A 19811-nucleotide genomic window follows, 5' to 3' on the forward strand; every position below is an offset into this window, starting at 1 on the left:
TTGGCCATCTGTATGTCTTCTACAGAAAAATGTCAATTTATGTCTTTTGCCCATTTTTAAACTGGATAATTTGTTTTTGGGTGTTGAGTTGTATAAGTTTTTTTTATATATTTTGGATGCTAACTCTTTATTTATTCATGAGAGAGAGAGAACGCCCCAGTGAGCGCATGACGGAGGGGGTCAGAGAGGGAGGGAGAATCGGACTCCCTGCTGATCAGGGAGCCCAACAAATGACAGATGCAGATGCTGGGTCAATCCCAGGACCCAAGGATCATGACCGGAGCTGAAGGCAGACACTTAACCAACTGAGCCACACAGGTGCCCCTTGGATACTGAGTCTTCATCAGATATGTCATGTCATTTGCAAATATCTTCTCCCTTCCCATAAGTTTGCCTTTTAGTTTCATTGTTTCCAACACTACCAGTGTCTTCTATAGGCACCCTGGGACTTTTTCCTTTAATACTTTCTTGTGTTGTTTTACAAGATCCAATATATTCTTTTTTGTTAGTTTACTCCCTTATTTAACTGACACACATCTCTCAATAGTTTCATAAAGATGATTTAGAGGAGGTAAAAAATTTTGAAAACTTGTTTGGTAAAGGTCTCTTGTTTTTCTTTTCATCTGATTGATAGTTGGCTGTAAAATTCTAGTTTGAAACTAATTTTCCCTCAGATTTTGAAAGCACTGTTCATTTTACTGATTGCATATAGAGTTGTTGTTCAGAAGACTGATTCCCTTCTGATTCTTTTTTAAAAAGATTTATTATTTATTTTGAGAGAGAGAGCACATGAGTGGAGGAAGTGGCAGAGGGAGAGAATCTTCAAGGACTTCCTGCTGAGCATGAGAGCCCGAAGCTGGGCTCAATCTCACAACCTTTGAGATCATGACCTGAGCCAAAACCAAGAGTTAGAAGCTTAACTGACTGTTGGGGCGCCTGGGTAGCACAGTTGTTAAGCGTCTGCCTTTGGCTCAGGGCGTGATCCCAGCGTTCTGGGATTGAGCCTCGCATTAGGCTCCTCCACTAGGAGCCTGCTTCTTCCTCTCCCACTCCCCCTGCCTGTGTTCCCTCTCTCGCTAGCTGTCTCTATGTCAAATAAATAAATAAAATCTTAAAAAAAAAAAAGAAGCTTAACTGACTGGGCCATACAGGTGCCCCTCCCTTCTGATTCTTAGCTCTTTTAATGTCACCCCCATTTTTTCATTCTGGAAGTATGAAAATATCAGAGTATCAGTTATTTATATATTTATCTGGTCTTAAGGGTGTACCCTATTAACGTTTAAACTCTCAGTTTCAGTTCTGAGAAATTTTCTTGTTATGTTTTTATCATAATTTCTCCCTTGAATTTTCTACATTCTCACTTTAACTGGAAGTTCATTAGTTACATATTGGATCTCTTGGACTGATACTCTAAAACACTAATCTTTTTCCTTATTTTCTCTGTCTCTTGCTCTACTTTTTGAACAATTTATTTTATCACCCAGCCTGTATATTTAAGAGCCCTTTTTGGTTCTCTGAGTGTTTTCCTTATTATACTGTTATAGATTTGTAAATGTATTATCTTTTCTCATCTATAATTAATTTATTATTTTAAAATACATTATACAAAGAAGCATTATGCAGTAAAAACTACTGTCACACCCATTATTAAAATGAGAGTGAGTAACATGGAAGTTAAGAACACATCCAAGGTTATATAGCTAGTAAGGGGCACTTAAGCCCTAATCTATTCTCAATCTTACAATAAGAATACATACTTCATGCAGTTACTGTTAGGTGAGTAAATGCATATATGTCACTTAGTACAATGGGTATCACATAATAATTCTCAATAAGTATTAGCTCTTATTAGATTCTACTATTCCGGGGATATTAATCAGACATTTTTAAATACTTTCTTCTGTTTCCTCTATTATATCTGTTTCTTCCTGTTCCTTTTTGTTTTGTTTTTTGGTGATGGTGGTTTGATGTTTCTACTCATGTTGTAGGCATTTTCTCAAATGTCTTGTGGTCTTGAGCTATCTTCTCATATTTAAAAATGATGAGATACCATCCTGTCAGCTCTTTGTGAAAACATGAGGCCTTTGATGGTAGGAATTCATTCTAATGTAACCATGCTAGGATAGGGCTATTAACTTGGGCTATTGACCCCTCCAAATATCAGTGTGTAAGTCTTTATCTGAGCTTCTCATATTCTCCAGGTTAGAATTCTACAGTATCTTCTGTGTGAGGGAAAGTTAGAGAGAAGGTCAGGTGTATACCTTGTGTCCTACAACGAGAGAATATTGCATAGTACGGGTAATATGGAAATCTCATCACTCAAGATGCAAAATTTTGTTTAACCTCCCTCTTTTTAGTTTCACACCTCAACTTGCACTCATTTCTGCCTAAGGCCTCCAAAACTAGGGAGAGTCCCATTTAATTTCTCCAAAGAACTAACTTCCCATTTTCTGCCTCTGAGATACTTTCCTGTCTATGTAGGATGATGAGAGGATCAGAGTAGTCAACTCTCCCATTTACATACTGTCACCTGGTAACTTCGTTTTTAGTTCTTTTTTTTCTAAATTTTTTATTATGTTAGTCACCATACAGTACATCCTTTTTTGTTGTAGTGTTCCATGATTCATTATTTGTGTATAACACCCAGTGCACCATGCAATACGTGCCCTCCTTAATACCCATCACTGGCCTATCCCAATTCCCTACCCCCCTCCCCTCTGAAGCCCTCAGTTTGTTTCCCAGAGTCCATAGTCTCTTGTGGTTCATTCCCCCTTCTGTTTACCCCCCTTCATTCTTCCCTTCCTTCTCCTACCGATCTCCCTGCTGTTTCTTATGTTCCATAAATGAGTGAAACCATATGATAATTGTCTTTCTCTGCTTGACTTATTTCACTTAGCATAATCTCCTCCAGTCCCATCCATGTTGCTGTAAATGTTGGGTAATCATTCTTTCTGATGGCTGAGTAATATTCCATTGTATATATGGACCACATCTTCTTTATCCATTCGTCTGTTGAAGGGCATCTCGGTTCCTTCCACAATTTAGCTATTGTGGACAATGCTGCTATGAACATTGGGGTGCATATGGCCCTTCTCTTCACTACGTCTGTTTCTTTGGTGCAAATACTCAGTAGTGCAGTTGCTGGATCATAGGGTAGCTCTATTTTTAACTTTTTGAGGGACCTCCACACTGTTTTCCAAAGTGGCTGTACCAACTTGCATTCCCACCAACAGTGTAAGAGGGTTCTCCTTTCTCCACATCCTCTCCAACATTTGTTGTTTCCTGCCTTGTTGATTTTTGCCATTCTAACTGGTGTAAGGTGGTATCTCAATGTGGTTTTGATTTGAATTTCCCTAATGGCTAACGATTTTGAACATTTTTTCATGTGTCAGCCATTTGTATGTCTTCATTAGAAGTGTCTGTTCATCTCTTCTGCCCATTTTTTGATTTGATTATTTGTTTCTCATGTATTGAGTTTGAGAAGTTCTTTATAGATCTTGGATACCAGTCTTTTATCTGTAGTGTCATTTGCAAATATCTTCTCCCATTCTGTGGGCTGCCTCTTAGTTTTTTTTGTCTGTTTCCTTGGCTGTGCAGAAGCTTTTTATCTTGATGTAGTCCCACAAGTTCATTTTTTCTTTTGTTTCTCTTGTCTTTGGAGATGTGTCATGAAAGAATTTGCTGTGGCCAATGTCAAAGAGGTTACAGCCTATGTTCTCCTCTAGAATTTTGATGGAATCCTGTCTCACATCGAGGTCTTTCATCCATTTGGAGTTTATTTTTGTGTATGGTATGAGACAGTGGTCAAGTTTCATTCTTTTGCATATAGCGTTTTTAGCTCTTAACTCATGCTTAGCTCTTCTAAATCTTGTACCTAAGTGGGATATTATAGAACAAACCCACTAGTCTTGTGTGAATATCTCAAAGGCAGGAACTTTATTTTAGATGTTTTTTTGGAACTGCTAAATCAATTGCTCTTTTTTAAAATTTCTGTCATCAAAATTATGGGTGTTCACTTGTGCATTCTTAGTCTTTATGAGTTCATACCACTTTAGGGTTTTTTTCCCTGTCATTTAGTGAGTATTTTAAAAGGAAGGAGGATAACTGAGTGTAGTCAATCCACCTACTTTTCAGTTTCTACCCTTTTGTAGTGATCAATTTTTCAATAATGTGTCTTATATTTTTAAAAATGTAATTTGAACTTACCATTTTTAAATGCAAAAATTTTAGATACCTCCTCGATCCATTCTTGAGAGCATTACTGAGACTTCACATCATTGGTGAGCTTCTATCATCTATTTCAAACAATTTCCCTCAACCTTGCACTTTGGCTAGGACTCAAACCCCCCAAAGCTTAAAAGATGGTTCCAGACAGTTTTAAAACAAAGCAAAGGCCAAAGATGGATCTTCGGATTCCGAGACTAAAATCTCCGCCTATAATTATATACCTTTATACCTTTTGAAATAATGATTGCTTCAAAAGCAGGTATATGATCTTAATTGTCTAATCAGAGTAAAACTAAGTTTTTGCTCTATGACTGGGAAAGCGAATTCCTCTCTTTTGAGGCTGAAAGAGAAAACAGGTGACCATAGTTGTAGCTGAATAAATCTTGTGAACCTGAGGGAACGTGGTTTTAGGAGTAAGCCTGCTTTAAACGAAAGTAACATGTTTGTGTACTTATTAAATACTTTGTGTAAATTATGAGGAACTAGAACTAAATTATGACTTTGCCTAATGTGTTCCACCCCAGTATTTTACTTCATTTTCTCCCAAGTTCACAGTTCACTGCTGTGAAGGAAATCTACAGAGATGCCTTCTCACCCTGTAACAACTATCTGTGTTTCATCTCACGGTTTACCCATTTCATATCCTCTGAGAGCACTCCCGAAGTCACTCGTGTATACATTCCCTTTCCATTACAACCGAATGAAGGCCAAGTAGTGATGCAATCTTGTTTCCGGTTTCAATCTTCTCAGAAAGATTACAAACTCCTGGGGGCCAGGAATCACATCGTGTATTTAAAACAATACTAACAGCATCAGGAACTTTAAAGAGTATAAAACAGTTCTTATGGAAGATAGAATATATTTGTAATCACTTAAACACAATGATAAAACAACATTAGTTTCCGAAGGACATTGATATTAATGGAATGTAGGTAGCTTTCACCAAACTGAAAATCTTTGGAGACGCATGGTGGCGCTGCAGGATAACATCGCGGGGGTAAAAAACTACACTGGATGATGGTCCGGACACAGTTACCCAGGGCGCACAGAGCGGTGGGAAGACAGAAAGAACACGCCTTCAAGGGGCGAACTACAAGCTACTTAACAGGGTTAAAATCCTTAGGCCTCCGAAGATTCGGTGGACATTAGCAGAGGCACGTTTCCCAGAACTGCGAAGAGAAGCTGAAGCGATTCTGCGGGAAGCTTTCCTTAAAGGAGCGATGGAGAACGGAAGGGCAGACACTCTGCAGATAAGGCAAGTCCTGCTTCTTTTTGTTTTGCTAGGAATGTCTCAGGCGGGTTCCGAGTCTGGGCGCTTTTCGGTGGCAGAGGAAATGCAGAGCGGGAGCTTTGTAGGCAATTTGGCAAAGGACCTGGGACTAGAAGTGGGTGAGCTGTTCTCAAGGGGGGCTCAGGTGGTCTCTAATGATAACAAAAGGCGTTTGCAGCTGGACATAAATACCGGAGATTTGCTCTTAAGCGAATCGCTAGACCGGGAGGAGCTCTGTGGCTCCACGGAGCCCTGTGTGTTGCATTTCCAGGTATTAATGAAAAACCCTTTGCAGTTTTTACGGATTGAGCTCCAGGTCAGGGATATAAATGACCATTCTCCAGTCTTCTTAGAAAAAGAAATGCTCTTAGAAATCCCAGAGAACAGTCCTGTTGGTGCTGTGTTCTTACTAGAAAGCGCGAAGGATTTAGATGTAGGAATCAATGCTCTAAAGAACTACACAATAAGCCCCAACTCTTATTTCCACATTAAAATGAGAGTCAATCCAGACAATAGGAAATATCCAGAGTTGGTTCTGGACAGGCCACTGGATTATGAAGAGCAGTCCGAGCTCAGTTTCATCCTCACTGCTCTGGATGGCGGGTCTCCGCCCAGGTCGGGGACTGCCTTGGTTCGGGTGGTGGTTGTGGACACTAATGACAATTCGCCTGAGTTTGAGCAGCCATTTTATGAGGTGAAGGTTCCAGAGAATAGCATATTGGGCTCAATCATTGTCACCGTCTCAGCTTCGGATTTAGACTCAGGAAAAAATGGAGAAATATCATATTCTTTTTCACATGCCTCAGAAGATATTCGCAAGACATTTGAAATTAATCAAAAGTCTGGAGAAGTCAGTTTAACCGCATCCATGGATTTTGAAACAATTAAATCATACTCAATAATAATTCAAGCTACAGATGGGGGCGGCCTCTTTGGAAAATCAACAGTCAGAATTCAGGTGATGGATGTGAATGACAATGCTCCTGAAATCGCTGTGTCATCAATTACCAGTCCAATTCCGGAAAATTTGCCTGAGACTGTGGTTATGGTTTTTAGCATCCGAGACAGAGACTCTGGGGACAATGGGAGGATGATTTGTTCTATCCCAAAAGATCTCCCTTTCATGCTAAAATCTTCTGTTGAGAATTACTACACATTGGAAACGGAGAGAATGCTGGATAGAGAGACACAGGCCGAGTACAACATCACCATCACCGTCACCGACCTGGGCACCCCCAGGCTGAAAACCCAGCACAACTTAACCATGACGGTGTCCGACGTCAACGACAACGCCCCCGCCTTCAGCCAAAGCTCCTACACCCTGCGGGTCCGCGAGAACAACAGCCCCGCTCTGCACATCGGCAGCGTGAGCGCCACCGACAGAGACGCGGGCGCCAACGCGCAGGTCACCTACTCGCTGCTGCTGCCGCCCCACGACCCGCACCTGCCCCTGGCCTCGCTGGTGTCCATCAACGCGGACAACGGGCAGCTGTTCGCGCTCAGGGCGCTGGATTACGAGGCGCTGCAGGCGTTCGAGTTCGGCGTGTGCGCGGTCGACCGCGGTTCGCCCGCGCTGAGCAGCCAGGCGCTGGTGCGCGTGCTGGTGGTGGACGCCAACGACAACGCGCCCTTCGTGCTGTACCCGCTGCAGAACGGCTCGGCGCCCTGCACCGAGCTGGTGCCCAGGGCGGCCGAGGCGGGCTACCTGGTGACCAAGGTGGTGGCGGTGGACGGCGACTCGGGCCAGAACGCCTGGCTGTCGTACCAGCTGCTCAAGGCCACGGAGCCCGGGCTGTTCGGCGTGTGGGCGCACAACGGCGAGGTGCGCACGGCCCGGCTGCTGAGCGAGCGCGACGCCGTCAAGCACAGGCTGCTGGTGCTGGTCAAGGACAATGGCGAGCCGCCGCTGTCGGCCAGCGTCACGCTGCACGTGCTGCTGGTGGACGGCTTCTCGCAGCCCTACCTGCCGCTGCCGGACGTGGCGGCGGCCGAGGCCCGGGCCGACCCGCTCACCGTCTACTTGGTCATCGCCTTGGCGTCGGTGTCGTCGCTCTTCCTGGTGTCGGTGCTGGTGTTCGTGGCGGTGCGGCTGTGCAGGCGGAGCCGGGCGGCGTCGGGGGGCGGCTGCTCGGTGCCTGAGGGCCCGTTTGCGGGCCACCTGGTGGACGTCAGCGGCACGGGGACCCTGTCCCACAGCTACCAGTATGAGGTGTGTCTGAGGGAAGGATCTGGGACCAATGAGTTCAAGTTCTTGAAGCCGATTATCCCCAACTTCCCACCCCAGTGCCCTGGGAAAGAAAGGGAAGAAAATCCTACCTTCCACAATAGCTTTGGGTTCAATATGTAGAGACCACAATTAAGTTTCTTATTCTATATATGCCACTTTTTTTGTGCCACTTCCAAATCAATGTTATATCCCCCAATTTGTGTGTATTTTAAATTGCATTCAGTGTACTTTTATATTTTCACAAATTCTACCCATCTTTACTTTAAAGTGAATGTTATCTTTATTTGTGGTTGTAATTAGATGGTACTTTATTCTGTAATCCAAGTCTTAATGGGTAGTTTGCATCCTTAAGTAACAACACCAAATCACTTTTGTCCATGGCCCTCTCTCCAATTGAATTTCACCCACAATTATACTTTTGGTAAAATAAAGCAGACCACTTTCAAAGTATTTCTAGTATTTAAGTATTTCTTAATTTCACGTTTTTCTTGCAGTTTTTCTTGTTGTGTAGTAACGGTTGCTATTCAGAAATGTCATTTTTCTTCTGTTAAATTCACTGCATTTTTATTAACACTTTAAAATGTGCACTGTTGAAAATACACCTGAAATATCATGTCCTATAATACAACTGTAAGTGTAATCACCTTGTTAGAAAGGGCCAGAAGGCAATTTTGTTAACATCTCTTCTTTATTCATCCTGTAGAGTGATTGTGAAGGCACATAAATAGTGTAGCTACCCAGAAAGTCTTGGATAATGAAGTTATAATTTTTCAGATTTCTTGTTGATATTACAAAGCTATAATGCAACCCACTTGAATCTACCTGAATAATAATTTGTATAGCATAAAGTGGACTTGTATGCTAATGTTTATAACTTTTACCTTCTGTGTTCTCCCAGAATTTTACATGTATATATAAAATACATATATATGTATATACACTTATTATATATATGCCTATAGAATACATATACATGTATATATAAATACATAGATATAGTGCCCAGTGGGCCCTAGTAGAAATAGTAGGCACTAATTTCTAAACTTAAGGGGCGCCTGGGTGCGTCAGTCAATTAAGTATTCAACTCTTGATTTTGGCTCAGGTCACCATCTCAGGGTTGTGAGATCGAGCCCTCTGTTGGGCTCGCACTGAGTGTGGAGCCTGCTTGGGATTCTCTCTCTCCTTCTGCTCTTCCTCCCTCATTTGTACTCTCCCCTCCTCTCTCTCTAAAAAAACAAAACAAAACAAAACAACCACACCAAAAAGCCAAAAAAAAAAAAACGCACCCAAAACTTAAAAAATGGCAGCCAACAGAAAAATTATGTTGTATATATTATGTAATATATGAACATAATAGAAATGTTTTATGAACAATTCTTAGTTTTTTTGGGATGAAGCCTAAATTGCCCATATTATTCCATTCTCTTTAATTTTCAAGTGTGGTTATGATCCACTAAATTGATTTCATGGCTCTGCTAATGGGTAGCAATCCAAAGTTTGAAAAACACTTCAGAGATATATGTAAGTGTATATAGAGCATTGAGAAGTATCAAAGAGAATCCTTTAAGGTTCTAATCTTTTAAAACGTTTTCAAACCATTGTAAGAGGAAGTTTTGTCTCATGTAGCATGGGCACCAACCAACTACTCTTGACTTTAGTAATCTGACTACATTACAGAAGAAAAAGCCTTCATGATTGGGACAAGAATTTTCCAGTGAATCTCATCAATAAGCCCAAAGTCTATATGTTGTGGAAGGAAACTGTAGAGAAACAAAATGAGTGAGGGTATAGAGGAAAGGAAGTATGTGTGTGAGAGAGTAAGCACATAAAAGATGAAATGGGTGAGGGTAAGGAACATGATGGCAATGTTGCCTCTAGTACCATAGACTAGAATCAATGCCAGAAAGTGCCTCTTCAATATATTTAAAAACTTTATCTTAACACTATAGCAGGGCTAGGTATTAGTTAGTTAATAACGTCAGGAAGTAGAATCTTTTACTCCAGCATATCCCAAATAATCTAATGTTTGCACTTTCTGAAAGCTGAGATTTCACTACCAGTTCTGAACTGCATGAAGTGATTAATTATTCTTTGAATTCAAGAAAAATAGAGGGAACAGGAGTTTCTCCATGCAGGCTAATTAAATTCTAGTTTTCTATTTTTAGAAGTGGAACCAGGAGCAAGTCCTTTCCCCCTAAGTGAAAGCTGCTTTACATAGAGAACAAAAATTCATACAAAATCCATAAATCAAAGTAAAGTATTAAGATTACCTTCTGTCTTTACTGCACTCAGTAGGGAAAAGATGTGTGATCACTAGCTTAAAAAGATAAAAAGCATTATAGCACCTCAGCGTGCCAGACAAGATATACAGACTACTGAAGGTGAAAAATATAAATGGCCACTTTGTGCACACCAGAATAGCCATAATCAAAAAGACAATAACAACTGTTGGAAAGTATGCAGAGAAATTGCTGCACTGTTGGAAAGAATGTGAAGTGGCACATTTACTTGAAAACAGCTTGGCAGTTCCTCAAAATGTTAAACATCTAGTTACCTTATGACATGGAAATTCAACTCCTATGTATCCAAAGGAAATAAAAGCACAAGTTCACACATGCACAATAATTGTATACATGCATGTTCACAGTAGCATTATCCATAATATTACCAAAAGTGGAGACACCCCAAATGTCCATCAACTGATGAATGGATAAACAAAATATGGTATCTCCATACAATGGGATTGTTATTATTCAACACCAAAGTGGAATGAAGTACTAATACAGACTACAACATGGACAAACCTGAAAATCATTACTCTAAGTGAAAGAAGTCAGTTGCAAAATATCTTACATTGTCTGATCCCATTTATATGAAATGTTCTGGACAGGCAAATCTCTAGGGACGGAAAGCAGATACGTGGTTGCCTACAGCTGTAGGGAGGGTAGGGGATGGACAGTGACTAAGGAGTGAGAGGTTTCTTTTTGGCACGATGTTCTGAAATTAGACTGCGGTGATAATTGCACAACTTGCTTAATACCTTGCTGAGAAAATAGAATCTATCAAATGGGAGTTCTCTCAATTTTCTGTCCCCAAACCCACACACTGGATGGCAAATGTACTTCTAATGACCTGTGCTGTGGTCACTTTCTACCCAAGTCCAATCTCTTCATTTATTTTCCAGGTCCTATCTTTAACCACCTTCTAGGGGCTTCACATCGAGTTAATCCTCTCTTTGGTATCTCACTTTTCTTCCTCTCTGTTGAATATTACAAATCAGCATTTTAAATAAGTTCAAATTTCTCTAGGCTCAAAAAAAAAAAAAACCAACCCTATCGAGTCTCAATTTTCCTAAAGATACCATCAATTTCTTTTCTAGCTAAATTTGAAAGGATTGTCATTTTTACTACTTTATCCTTCTTGCTTTTCAACCAAGCACAATCTGATTTCACTGTGAGCACTCCAAAACTGCTATTGTAAAGGAGACTGACATTTTCTGTAAAAGTTAGGTAAGGTTATAACTACCCAGTGGCTTGTAAAAGTGTGTATCTCCTTCTAACAGTTCAAGTGTAAATGACTGGGTAGATGAGCCAGCTTTGCTCATTACAATCCTTCCAGAACCAAATTGTGTTGCAAGTAATTGTTCCTACATTCCCTAATGCAGTATCATAATCCTCATGACTGTAGCCTCGTCACTGCCACATCTAGCTTCTAGTTGGCTGGGAGGGAGGAAACCCATCCAGATGTCTTCTATTCTAGACCCGGGAATGGCAAACAAAAACTCGATTCATAATATTAGTGAGAACTTCATTCAATTGGCCACACATAACTACAAGGGAGACTGGGACAGGCAATCTATGAGTAGTTGTATGTGTGCCTGCATGCAATGCTATTACTATAAAGGGAGCAGGTTTTGGCAGATGTCTATTAGAATCCTCCACAATGACCATCTTCTTAATCCTATCGAAGATTTTAGCGTTTATTGGGGGGGGGGACAGTTTCTGAAGCATTTACTACCATTGATCTTCCTCATCTCCTTGAAGTGCTATTTGCTTTTGGCTTCATGATTCTGAACCCAGGGCCTTCTTTGTCTTTTTAAAGATACTTTATTTGCTCTCTCCTGTAACGAAGGTGTTTTTTTCAGAGTTCTATGCTGAGCCTCTTCAGTTGTTACCTGACATACTTTTGCTTGGTTATCATAGAGTTCTCATGGTTTCAACCACTGTATATATGCTGGTGAAACCCAAAGTCCATAACTACCCCAGTTTGTATCCTATGCTTCAGTTATATATGTCATACAACTCTAACATAGGCACATGCATGTGTGAACACACATACATATATCCCAGAGGCACTTACCTCAATCTCAGCATATCCAAAATTGACTTCCTCTTTTTTCACTTCAATCTTTTTTGTTCCTTAGTGTTCCCTGTCTTAGTGAATGACATGACTATCTATCCAGTTGTCTAATCCAGGGGTGTTTTAATCATCCTTGTGTCTTTCCTCTTTTTCTCCCCATGCAACCCATCAGTCACCAGATCCTACGTATCTTTCTAATCATCCCTCTTCTCTCCATCCACAGCAGCATTAGCCTTAACCGGGCTGCCATTATCTTCTAACCAGAGTCTCTGATTCCAGTCATTCCTCCCAAAATTGATTCTCTATACTTCTTCTAAACTGATTTAAAAAAAATACAGATGTAATCATGTTAATCAAATGTTTAAAACCCTACAATGTATTTTGGTTGCCCATAAAATAGAATTTTAAATTTGTGACACAACCTGCATAATAATTTAAGTCCTCACCCTGCTTTTTTCCTTCAGTCTCATTTTTAAATTTTCCCCTTCTATGCTTTAAAGTTTAAGGCATATTTAACTTCTCTCTGTTCCTCAAAATGTCTGCCTAAAACACTCCTCCTCCTGTCTTGTTCCTTCAGATCATAACTTATAGTTTATGACCTTAGGAAAGCTTTTACTGATGTTCAAAAATCTGGGCTAGATTTTATTTATTTTTTAATAGATATTTAGCACTTATTAAGAACTTTGTAAATTTTAGTTCATTAGATTCCTGTGATAATAATCTTATAATCCTACCATTATCACCCCTATTTTACAGGTAAGGAAACACGCTACATAATTTGCCCAATACTGAAGATAATGAGTAGTAGAACTAGGATTCTAATATAAATATTTTGGTTCCAGAATCCATGTTCATGGGCTATGGTGCCTCCTAGGTACAAGATGGCTCTTCTAGATGATTCTATATTACTCTTTACTTATGCATACATTGTGAAATATTTCAATTACTTGTCTGCCAAATTTTTAGCCAGTGAGCTTCATAAAGGCAAGGATTAAATACATCTTATTTATTCCGTATTCTTACATGAGTGTTTTAAAAATATGTAAGTGAAAAAAGTAATGACATTACTAACTATAATTGACCGAATTTAAAAGTATTTACAAGAGTGGAGGAGAGCATGTATTTGAAATTCTCAAGAAATGGACTTGGGGCACCTGGGTGGCTCAGTCAGTTAAGCGACTGCCTTCAGCTGAGGTCATGATGTCAGGGTCCTGGAATCCAGCCCCACCTCGGCTCCCGGCTCAGCGCTGAGTCTGCTTCTTCCTCTCCCTCTGTGATCTCTCTCTCAAATAAATAAAAAATAAATAATCTTTTTTAAGAAGTTACTTAAAAAACAAATGGTCTAAATAAAATATTATTACTTCAGTTCAGGGCATCTGCCCTCCCATACCTCTTTGGTTCAGGACATCTTAATAGAGTCTTGTCGGCATTCAAAACAGCACTAATTACATGCCCTGTATAGACCTTGTTTGGATCCTGATTCAAACAAACCAACAGTAAAAAACATTTTAGAGAAAAATGAGGAAAACAATATACAGACTGGGTATAAGTTATATCAAGGAATTATTGCTAACTTTGATTTGATAATGGTATCGTTATATTTTAAAGTCTTTATCAGAGATACGTGATCAAGTACTTAGAGGTAAAGATATATGATATCTGGGATTTGCTTTAAAATACTCCTGCTGTATTCATGAATTATTTGTTCAAAGAGAAAAAAATTTTTTTTACTGAAAAAAATTCATAGAAACACATGGTGGCGCTGCAGGATAAGATGAAATTAGTGCATGGGCAACTCTGTGGGCTTCATTATTCAGGGGAACAGAGACCATTCCAAGCCAATGAAAAGAGAGGTAGTAAAGGAGCTTCATCTACTAAAGCTGCTGGAGGGCTATATACCTTCCAGGGGGTTCTTATTTTTAAAAATTGAGTTTCAGTTCCCAAAATTAGGGCTGAGATTTTTTTCTGCAAAAGAGGTTGCTGGAAGGATCCATGGAGATCAAAGGGGAGCTCGCTCTGCAGAAAAGGCAAGTCCTGATTCTCTTTGTTTTGCTGGGATTATCTCAGGCAGGTCCTGAATCTGTGCGATATTCTGTGGCAGAGGAAACAGAAGTTGGTTCTTTTGTGGGCAATCTTGCGAGGGATCTAGGGCTTGGGGTGGAGGAGCTATCATCACGGGAAGCCCGGGTAGTGTCGGATGATAATGAAAAGCACTTACAACTTGATTTACTGACGGGGGATTTGCTCCTAAATGAGAAATTGGACCGAGAAGAGCTCTGTGGCTCCACCGAGCCCTGTGTGCTGCATTTTCAGATGGTATTAGAAAACCCTTTACAGTTTTTTCGGGCTGAACTGCATGTCAAAGACATAAATGATCACTCCCCTATGTTTCTAGACAAGCAAATACTTATTAAAATATCAGAAAGTACCAGTACTGGAACCACATTCCTAATGGAGAGTGCCCAAGATTTGGATGTAGGAACCAACAGTCTCCAAAACTACACAATTAGCCCCAATTCTCATTTCTACATTAAAATCCGAGACAGCAGTGATGGAAAGTTATACCCAGAACTGGTCCTGGACAGAGCATTAGATCATGAGGAGGAGCCTGAGCTCATATTAACACTCACAGCACTGGATGGTGGATCTCCACCCAGGTCTGGGACAACTTTGGTTCTCATCAAGGTCTTGGACATCAATGACAATGCCCCTCAGTTTGCTCAGAAGCTCTATGAAGTTCATGTTCTGGAGGACACACCCGTTGGCTCCTGGATTATCACCATTTTTGCTAACGATTTGGATGCAGGAAATTATGGGAAAATATCATACACCTTTTTGCATGCATCAGAAGATATTCGTAAAACATTTGAAATCAACCCAATATCTGGGGAAGTTCATTTGAGATCATGCCTGGATTTTGAAGTAATACAGTTCTACACTATAAGTATTCAGGCAACAGATGGTGGGGGTCTTTCAGAAGAATGTACTCTTCTGGTTAAAGTAATAGATATAAATGATAATCCACCAGAAGTGACCATCTCATCATTTACAAAGTCAATTCCAGAGAATGCCTCAGAGATTCTGGTTGCTCTTTTTAGTGTCCGAGATCAAGACGCTGGGGACAATGGGAGGATAGTTTGCTCTATTCAGGATGAGCTCCCCTTTTTTCTGAAGCCAACCTTCAAGAACTTTTTCACTCTAGTTTCGGAAAAAGCACTAGACAGAGAGACAAAATCCGAGTACAACATCACCATCACCGTCACCGACCTGGGCACCCCCAGGCTGAAAACCCAACTCAACTTAACCGTGACGGTGTCCGACGTCAACGACAACGCCCCCGCCTTCAGCCAAAGCTCCTACACCCTGCGGGTCCGCGAGAACAACAGCCCCGCCCTGCACATCGGCAGCGTGAGCGCCACCGACAGAGACGAGGGCGCCAACGCCCAGGTCACCTACTCGCTGCTGCTGCCGCCCCACGACCCGCACCTGCCCCTGGCCTCGCTGGTGTCCATCAACGCGGACAACGGGCAGCTGTTCGCGCTCAGGGCGCTGGATTACGAGGCGCTGCAGGCGTTCGAGTTCGGCGTGCGCGCGGCCGACCGCGGCTCGCCGGCGCTCAGCAGCCAGGCGCTGGTGCGCGTGCTGGTGGTGGACGCCAACGACAACGCGCCCTTCGTGCTGCACCCGCTGCAGAACGGCTCGGCGCCCTGCACCGAGCTGGTGCCCAGGGCGGCCGAGGCGGGCTACCTGGTGACCAAGGTGGTGGCGGTGGACGGCGACTCGGGCCAGAACGCCTGGCTGTCGTACCAGCTGCTCAAGGCCACGGAGCCCGGGCTGTTCGGCGTGTGGGCGCACAACGGCGAGGTGCGCACGGCCCGGCTGCTGAGCGAGCGCGACGCCGTCAAGCACAGGCTGCTGGTGCTGGTCAAGGACAATGGCGAGCCGCCGCTGTCGGCCAGCGTCACGCTGCACGTGCTGCTGGTGGACGGCTTCTCGCAGCCCTACCTGCCGCTGCCGGACGTGGCGGCGGCCGAGGCCCGGGCCGACCCGCTCACCGTCTACTTGGTCATCGCCTTGGCGTCGGTGTCGTCGCTCTTCCTGGTGTCGGTGCTGGTGTTCGTGGCGGTGCGGCTGTGCAGGAGGAGCCGGGCGGCGTCGGGGGGCGGCTGCTCGGTGCCCGAGGGCCCGTTTGCGGGCCACCTGGTGGACGTCAGCGGCACGGGGACCCTGTCCCACAGCTACCAGTATGAGGTGTGTCTGAGGGGAGGCTCAGGGACCGGCGAGTTCAAGTTCCTCAAACCCATTATCCCCAGCCTTCCAGTCCCTGACACTGGTAGAGATATAGGGGGAAATGAGAACTTTAGGAATAGTTTTGGATTCAACATTCAATAAAATAATTTATTTAAACTTTGAATCTTTTGTTACTCTTGACAACGTGTGGATTCTTTTTCTGCCAATCTAACGGATATTAGGTTGTACTACAGCTGCATGCATTTCTCCCGCTCTCCTCACAAATCTTTATTAGCGGCCATAATGAAGTGGAAATATAATCTGTGTGTTGTCTGTTTTTTTTTCAATTGTTTGGTCAAAAATGTTATATTAATGGAGTTGTTGCTAATTTTTAATGTGATAATGGCATTGTTATGCAAGACAATGGTACTAATTATTTGGAGGTACAAACTGAAGTATTAAGAGTGAATGCTACAGTATATGTAACTTCTGGATATTTTATCAAAGCAGAAAGCAAAAATAAAAAATGCTGTTGGATCTGGGTGGAAGTATATTGGATTTTTTTGCACTTACTGTGCTCGTTTTCATCATAAAGTGTTAAAAAAAGATATCCCTCCATATTTAGTACTAGGATACCTATTTGCTCGCTTTTTGTCTTGTAATGTTTTTCAAAAATTCACCACGTGACAAAATAAAAGTGAGCACATTGAAAATTATTGATTTCTTAAGTAATTTTCCTTTGTTGTTTTTGTTATGCTTTGTGGGGAAGGAACTCTAGATCCTGTGTTTTGTTGATATGGCTGTTTTGTTTTCTTCAATACCATGTTCGCTAGTTTATATTACATTGTTCATGACTTAACTAGAATGTAGGTCAAGGTATCATTCTGAGCAAAATAACTCTCTATCAGAAGAGTACGTATAAAAACTTCTTAAATTGAAATGAAAATTCAAAATGTTAAGGAAATGAATTAGGTTCACTTTTCCATTGATTTGTAATCCTTAATAATTTGTGGCCTCTCTCTGATATCCACAAGAAGGAATGGGTCTGTATTTATGGTTTATAGATATCTTATGGTGTTACAGGTTATGTCTCTAATATATAAGTAGACAGTTTAATGGAAGAGTATAGGTATTTTCATAGCTATAATGTAGTGTGGATATAGAGCTAGTGTGCCTTGCATTTTTGTAATTTTTCTCATAAAATTAGATATTATAGGCTAGATGGTGTAATAAAATAGAATTTGACATTGAGAAATGGGTGCAACAAATTTCAATTTCCCTAGAATTCTTTTTTGTTCTTTCCCTCATGAAATTTTTACTGGTTTTATTTTGTTTTGCAGTAGCTATTTACTGGCTATGAGAATTTCATATAAATAGATACTTAAACAATAAAATTTTGAAAAAAAATGTTTGGGCCCTTTTAATCCCTCAGTCTCATAAGAAGTAAATCTTATGCTTATTATGCACTAATAAGAATAGATAAGAACAGGGGCACCTGGGTGGCTCAGTTGGTTGTGCATTGGACTTTGATTTCAGCTCAGGTCATGATCTTAGGGTCCAGGGATCAAGCCCCATGTCAGGCTCTGTGCTCAGCAGGGAATCTGCTTGAAGATTATTTCCCTTTCCCCTTGCTTCACCCCTTTCTCCCTCAGCCCCTCCCTGCTCTCTCTCTAAAATAAATAAATCTTTTAAGAAAAGAATAGATAAGAACAGAATATCCTATTTGAATAATTTAGGAAGAGACTTGTAGACTACCATATAGGATAGAATCCAGAGTCAAATCCTCTTATATAAGATAATGTGGTTGTGATAGAGGAGGTGTCAAAATCACTGTGCTTAGGGGCAAAACATATCACTTAGCAAATGTTATTGGGAAATTTGGCTCACTGTATAAAGAAAATCCTCATCTTATGCCATATAAAAATAAACTTTCTATGGGCCTAAGATCTCTTTGGGAGAGCAAAGTTAAAGTATTTTAATTGAGAAAATATAATAAACCTAGGTAAAAATATCTTTATAAACCTACAATCAGTTTGAATTTATTTTTTTTAAGATTTTATTTATTAATTTGACACAGAGAGACAGCCAGCGAGAGAGGGAACACAAGCAGGGGGAGTGGGAGAGGAAGAAGCAGGCTCCTAGTGGAGGAGCCTGATGTGGGGCTTGATCCCAGGACTCTGGGATCACGCCCTGAGCTGAAGGCAGACGCTTAACGACTGCGCCACCCAGGCGCCCCTATCAGTTTGAATTTCTTAAACAAGGCTTTAAAATTATAAAAAATAAAGATAAAAATGGACAAATATTACTACCTCAAAACCAGAAGATGGCAAGCCAAAAGGCAGGGAGAAGCTACTTGCAGCAGTTTAACTAAGAAGGATTAATATTCAGATTATTCACATAACTGTTGCAGATTAGCAAAAATAAAAAAGTCAGAGAGCCAGTAAGTTTTTTTAAGGTTAAAAGGAATAGGAAATTCAAAAAATGGAAAGCAAAGTCTGAAAAGAACATGAAATGATGCTTGACCTCATTAGTTGGTGAAAAACATGCTAGAATAAGACGCTACTTTATATCCAGAGCATTAGTAAAGATGAGAAGTTTGCATAACATCAAGTGGAACAATAGGAAATCACATGTACAGCCCACTTTGAGAGATTTTTAATAGTATTTAGTGAAATTTAAAGTGAACATACCCTGTGATCCAGCAATTCTACTTTGGGGTATATAAGCCAGAAAGTTCTTTTTTTTTAATTGAAGTATAGTTGACACACAATGTTATATTAGTTTCAAGTGTATAAGCCCAAAGATTTCTTTCACAGTTTCACAAATGAGATGCCTAAAAATGTTCATCTCGGGGGAACAAAGAATAGGAGTGAACCCTACATATCCATCAGTAAAGCAACTGATAAATGTGTAAAATGTTTCTGAAGGTGTATTATGCAGTATTACCAAAAGGAGTGAACTAGGTGTATATACAACCACATGGATAAATCCCAAATGTTTTAAAAGGAAGAAAGATACTGAGATTTAGAGTACAGTGTTGTAAATGTCCATATAATACATAATATCTTATATTTGTACAAATATATAAATAAACATATTGGAAGGAGAGAAGAAGGAACAGATGTAGAAAAGAAGATGTATTTACATACAGGAGAATAAAGAATGCAGAGAGAAGTGGGAGCTATACCAATGTCAATGACAGAAATTGTCTCTTCCAAGAGATTGTTTAAGTTGATTGCAGCATTATAGAGTACTCCTCTTTAGTATTGATCAGCTGAAGTGGTAAAAAATGCATATTATTCCTCCATCTTCTTGAGGTCAATTGCTCATACTCCAGGAAGCTAAGAGTTTACTTGTAATTTCGAGACAAGTCTCATCGAGACTTATTTTTGGTAAGGATGGTACAGATTATGTAGACCAGTGCTTCCACTGAAAACAATTAGCCAATAAGACACTAATATATTATCAGGTCACAATTAATGTCTAAGGATAACCCAG

At 40.9% G+C, this 19811-nt stretch overlaps 2 protein-coding genes across 2 annotated transcripts; both read left to right on the forward strand.

Annotated features, from left to right (window-relative positions):
• Positions 1 to 3928: 3928 nt before the first annotated feature.
• Positions 3929 to 8174, forward strand: LOC113261505 (protocadherin beta-11-like). The gene has a single exon (XM_048220900.2). The coding sequence runs from the start codon at positions 5448 to 5450 to the stop codon at positions 7842 to 7844; it is 2397 nt and encodes a 798-aa protein (XP_048076857.1). The 5' UTR covers positions 3929 to 5447; the 3' UTR covers positions 7845 to 8174.
• Positions 8175 to 9237: 1063 nt separating this feature from the next.
• Positions 9238 to 16855, forward strand: LOC113261506 (protocadherin beta-14-like). The gene has a single exon (XM_048220899.2). The coding sequence runs from the start codon at positions 14076 to 14078 to the stop codon at positions 16473 to 16475; it is 2400 nt and encodes a 799-aa protein (XP_048076856.1). The 5' UTR covers positions 9238 to 14075; the 3' UTR covers positions 16476 to 16855.
• The last annotated feature ends 2956 nt before the right edge of the window (positions 16856 to 19811 follow it).

This window comes from Ursus arctos, unplaced genomic scaffold (genome assembly GCF_023065955.2).
Source record: "Ursus arctos isolate Adak ecotype North America unplaced genomic scaffold, UrsArc2.0 scaffold_5, whole genome shotgun sequence".
Lineage (NCBI taxonomy): Eukaryota > Metazoa > Chordata > Mammalia > Carnivora > Ursidae > Ursus > Ursus arctos.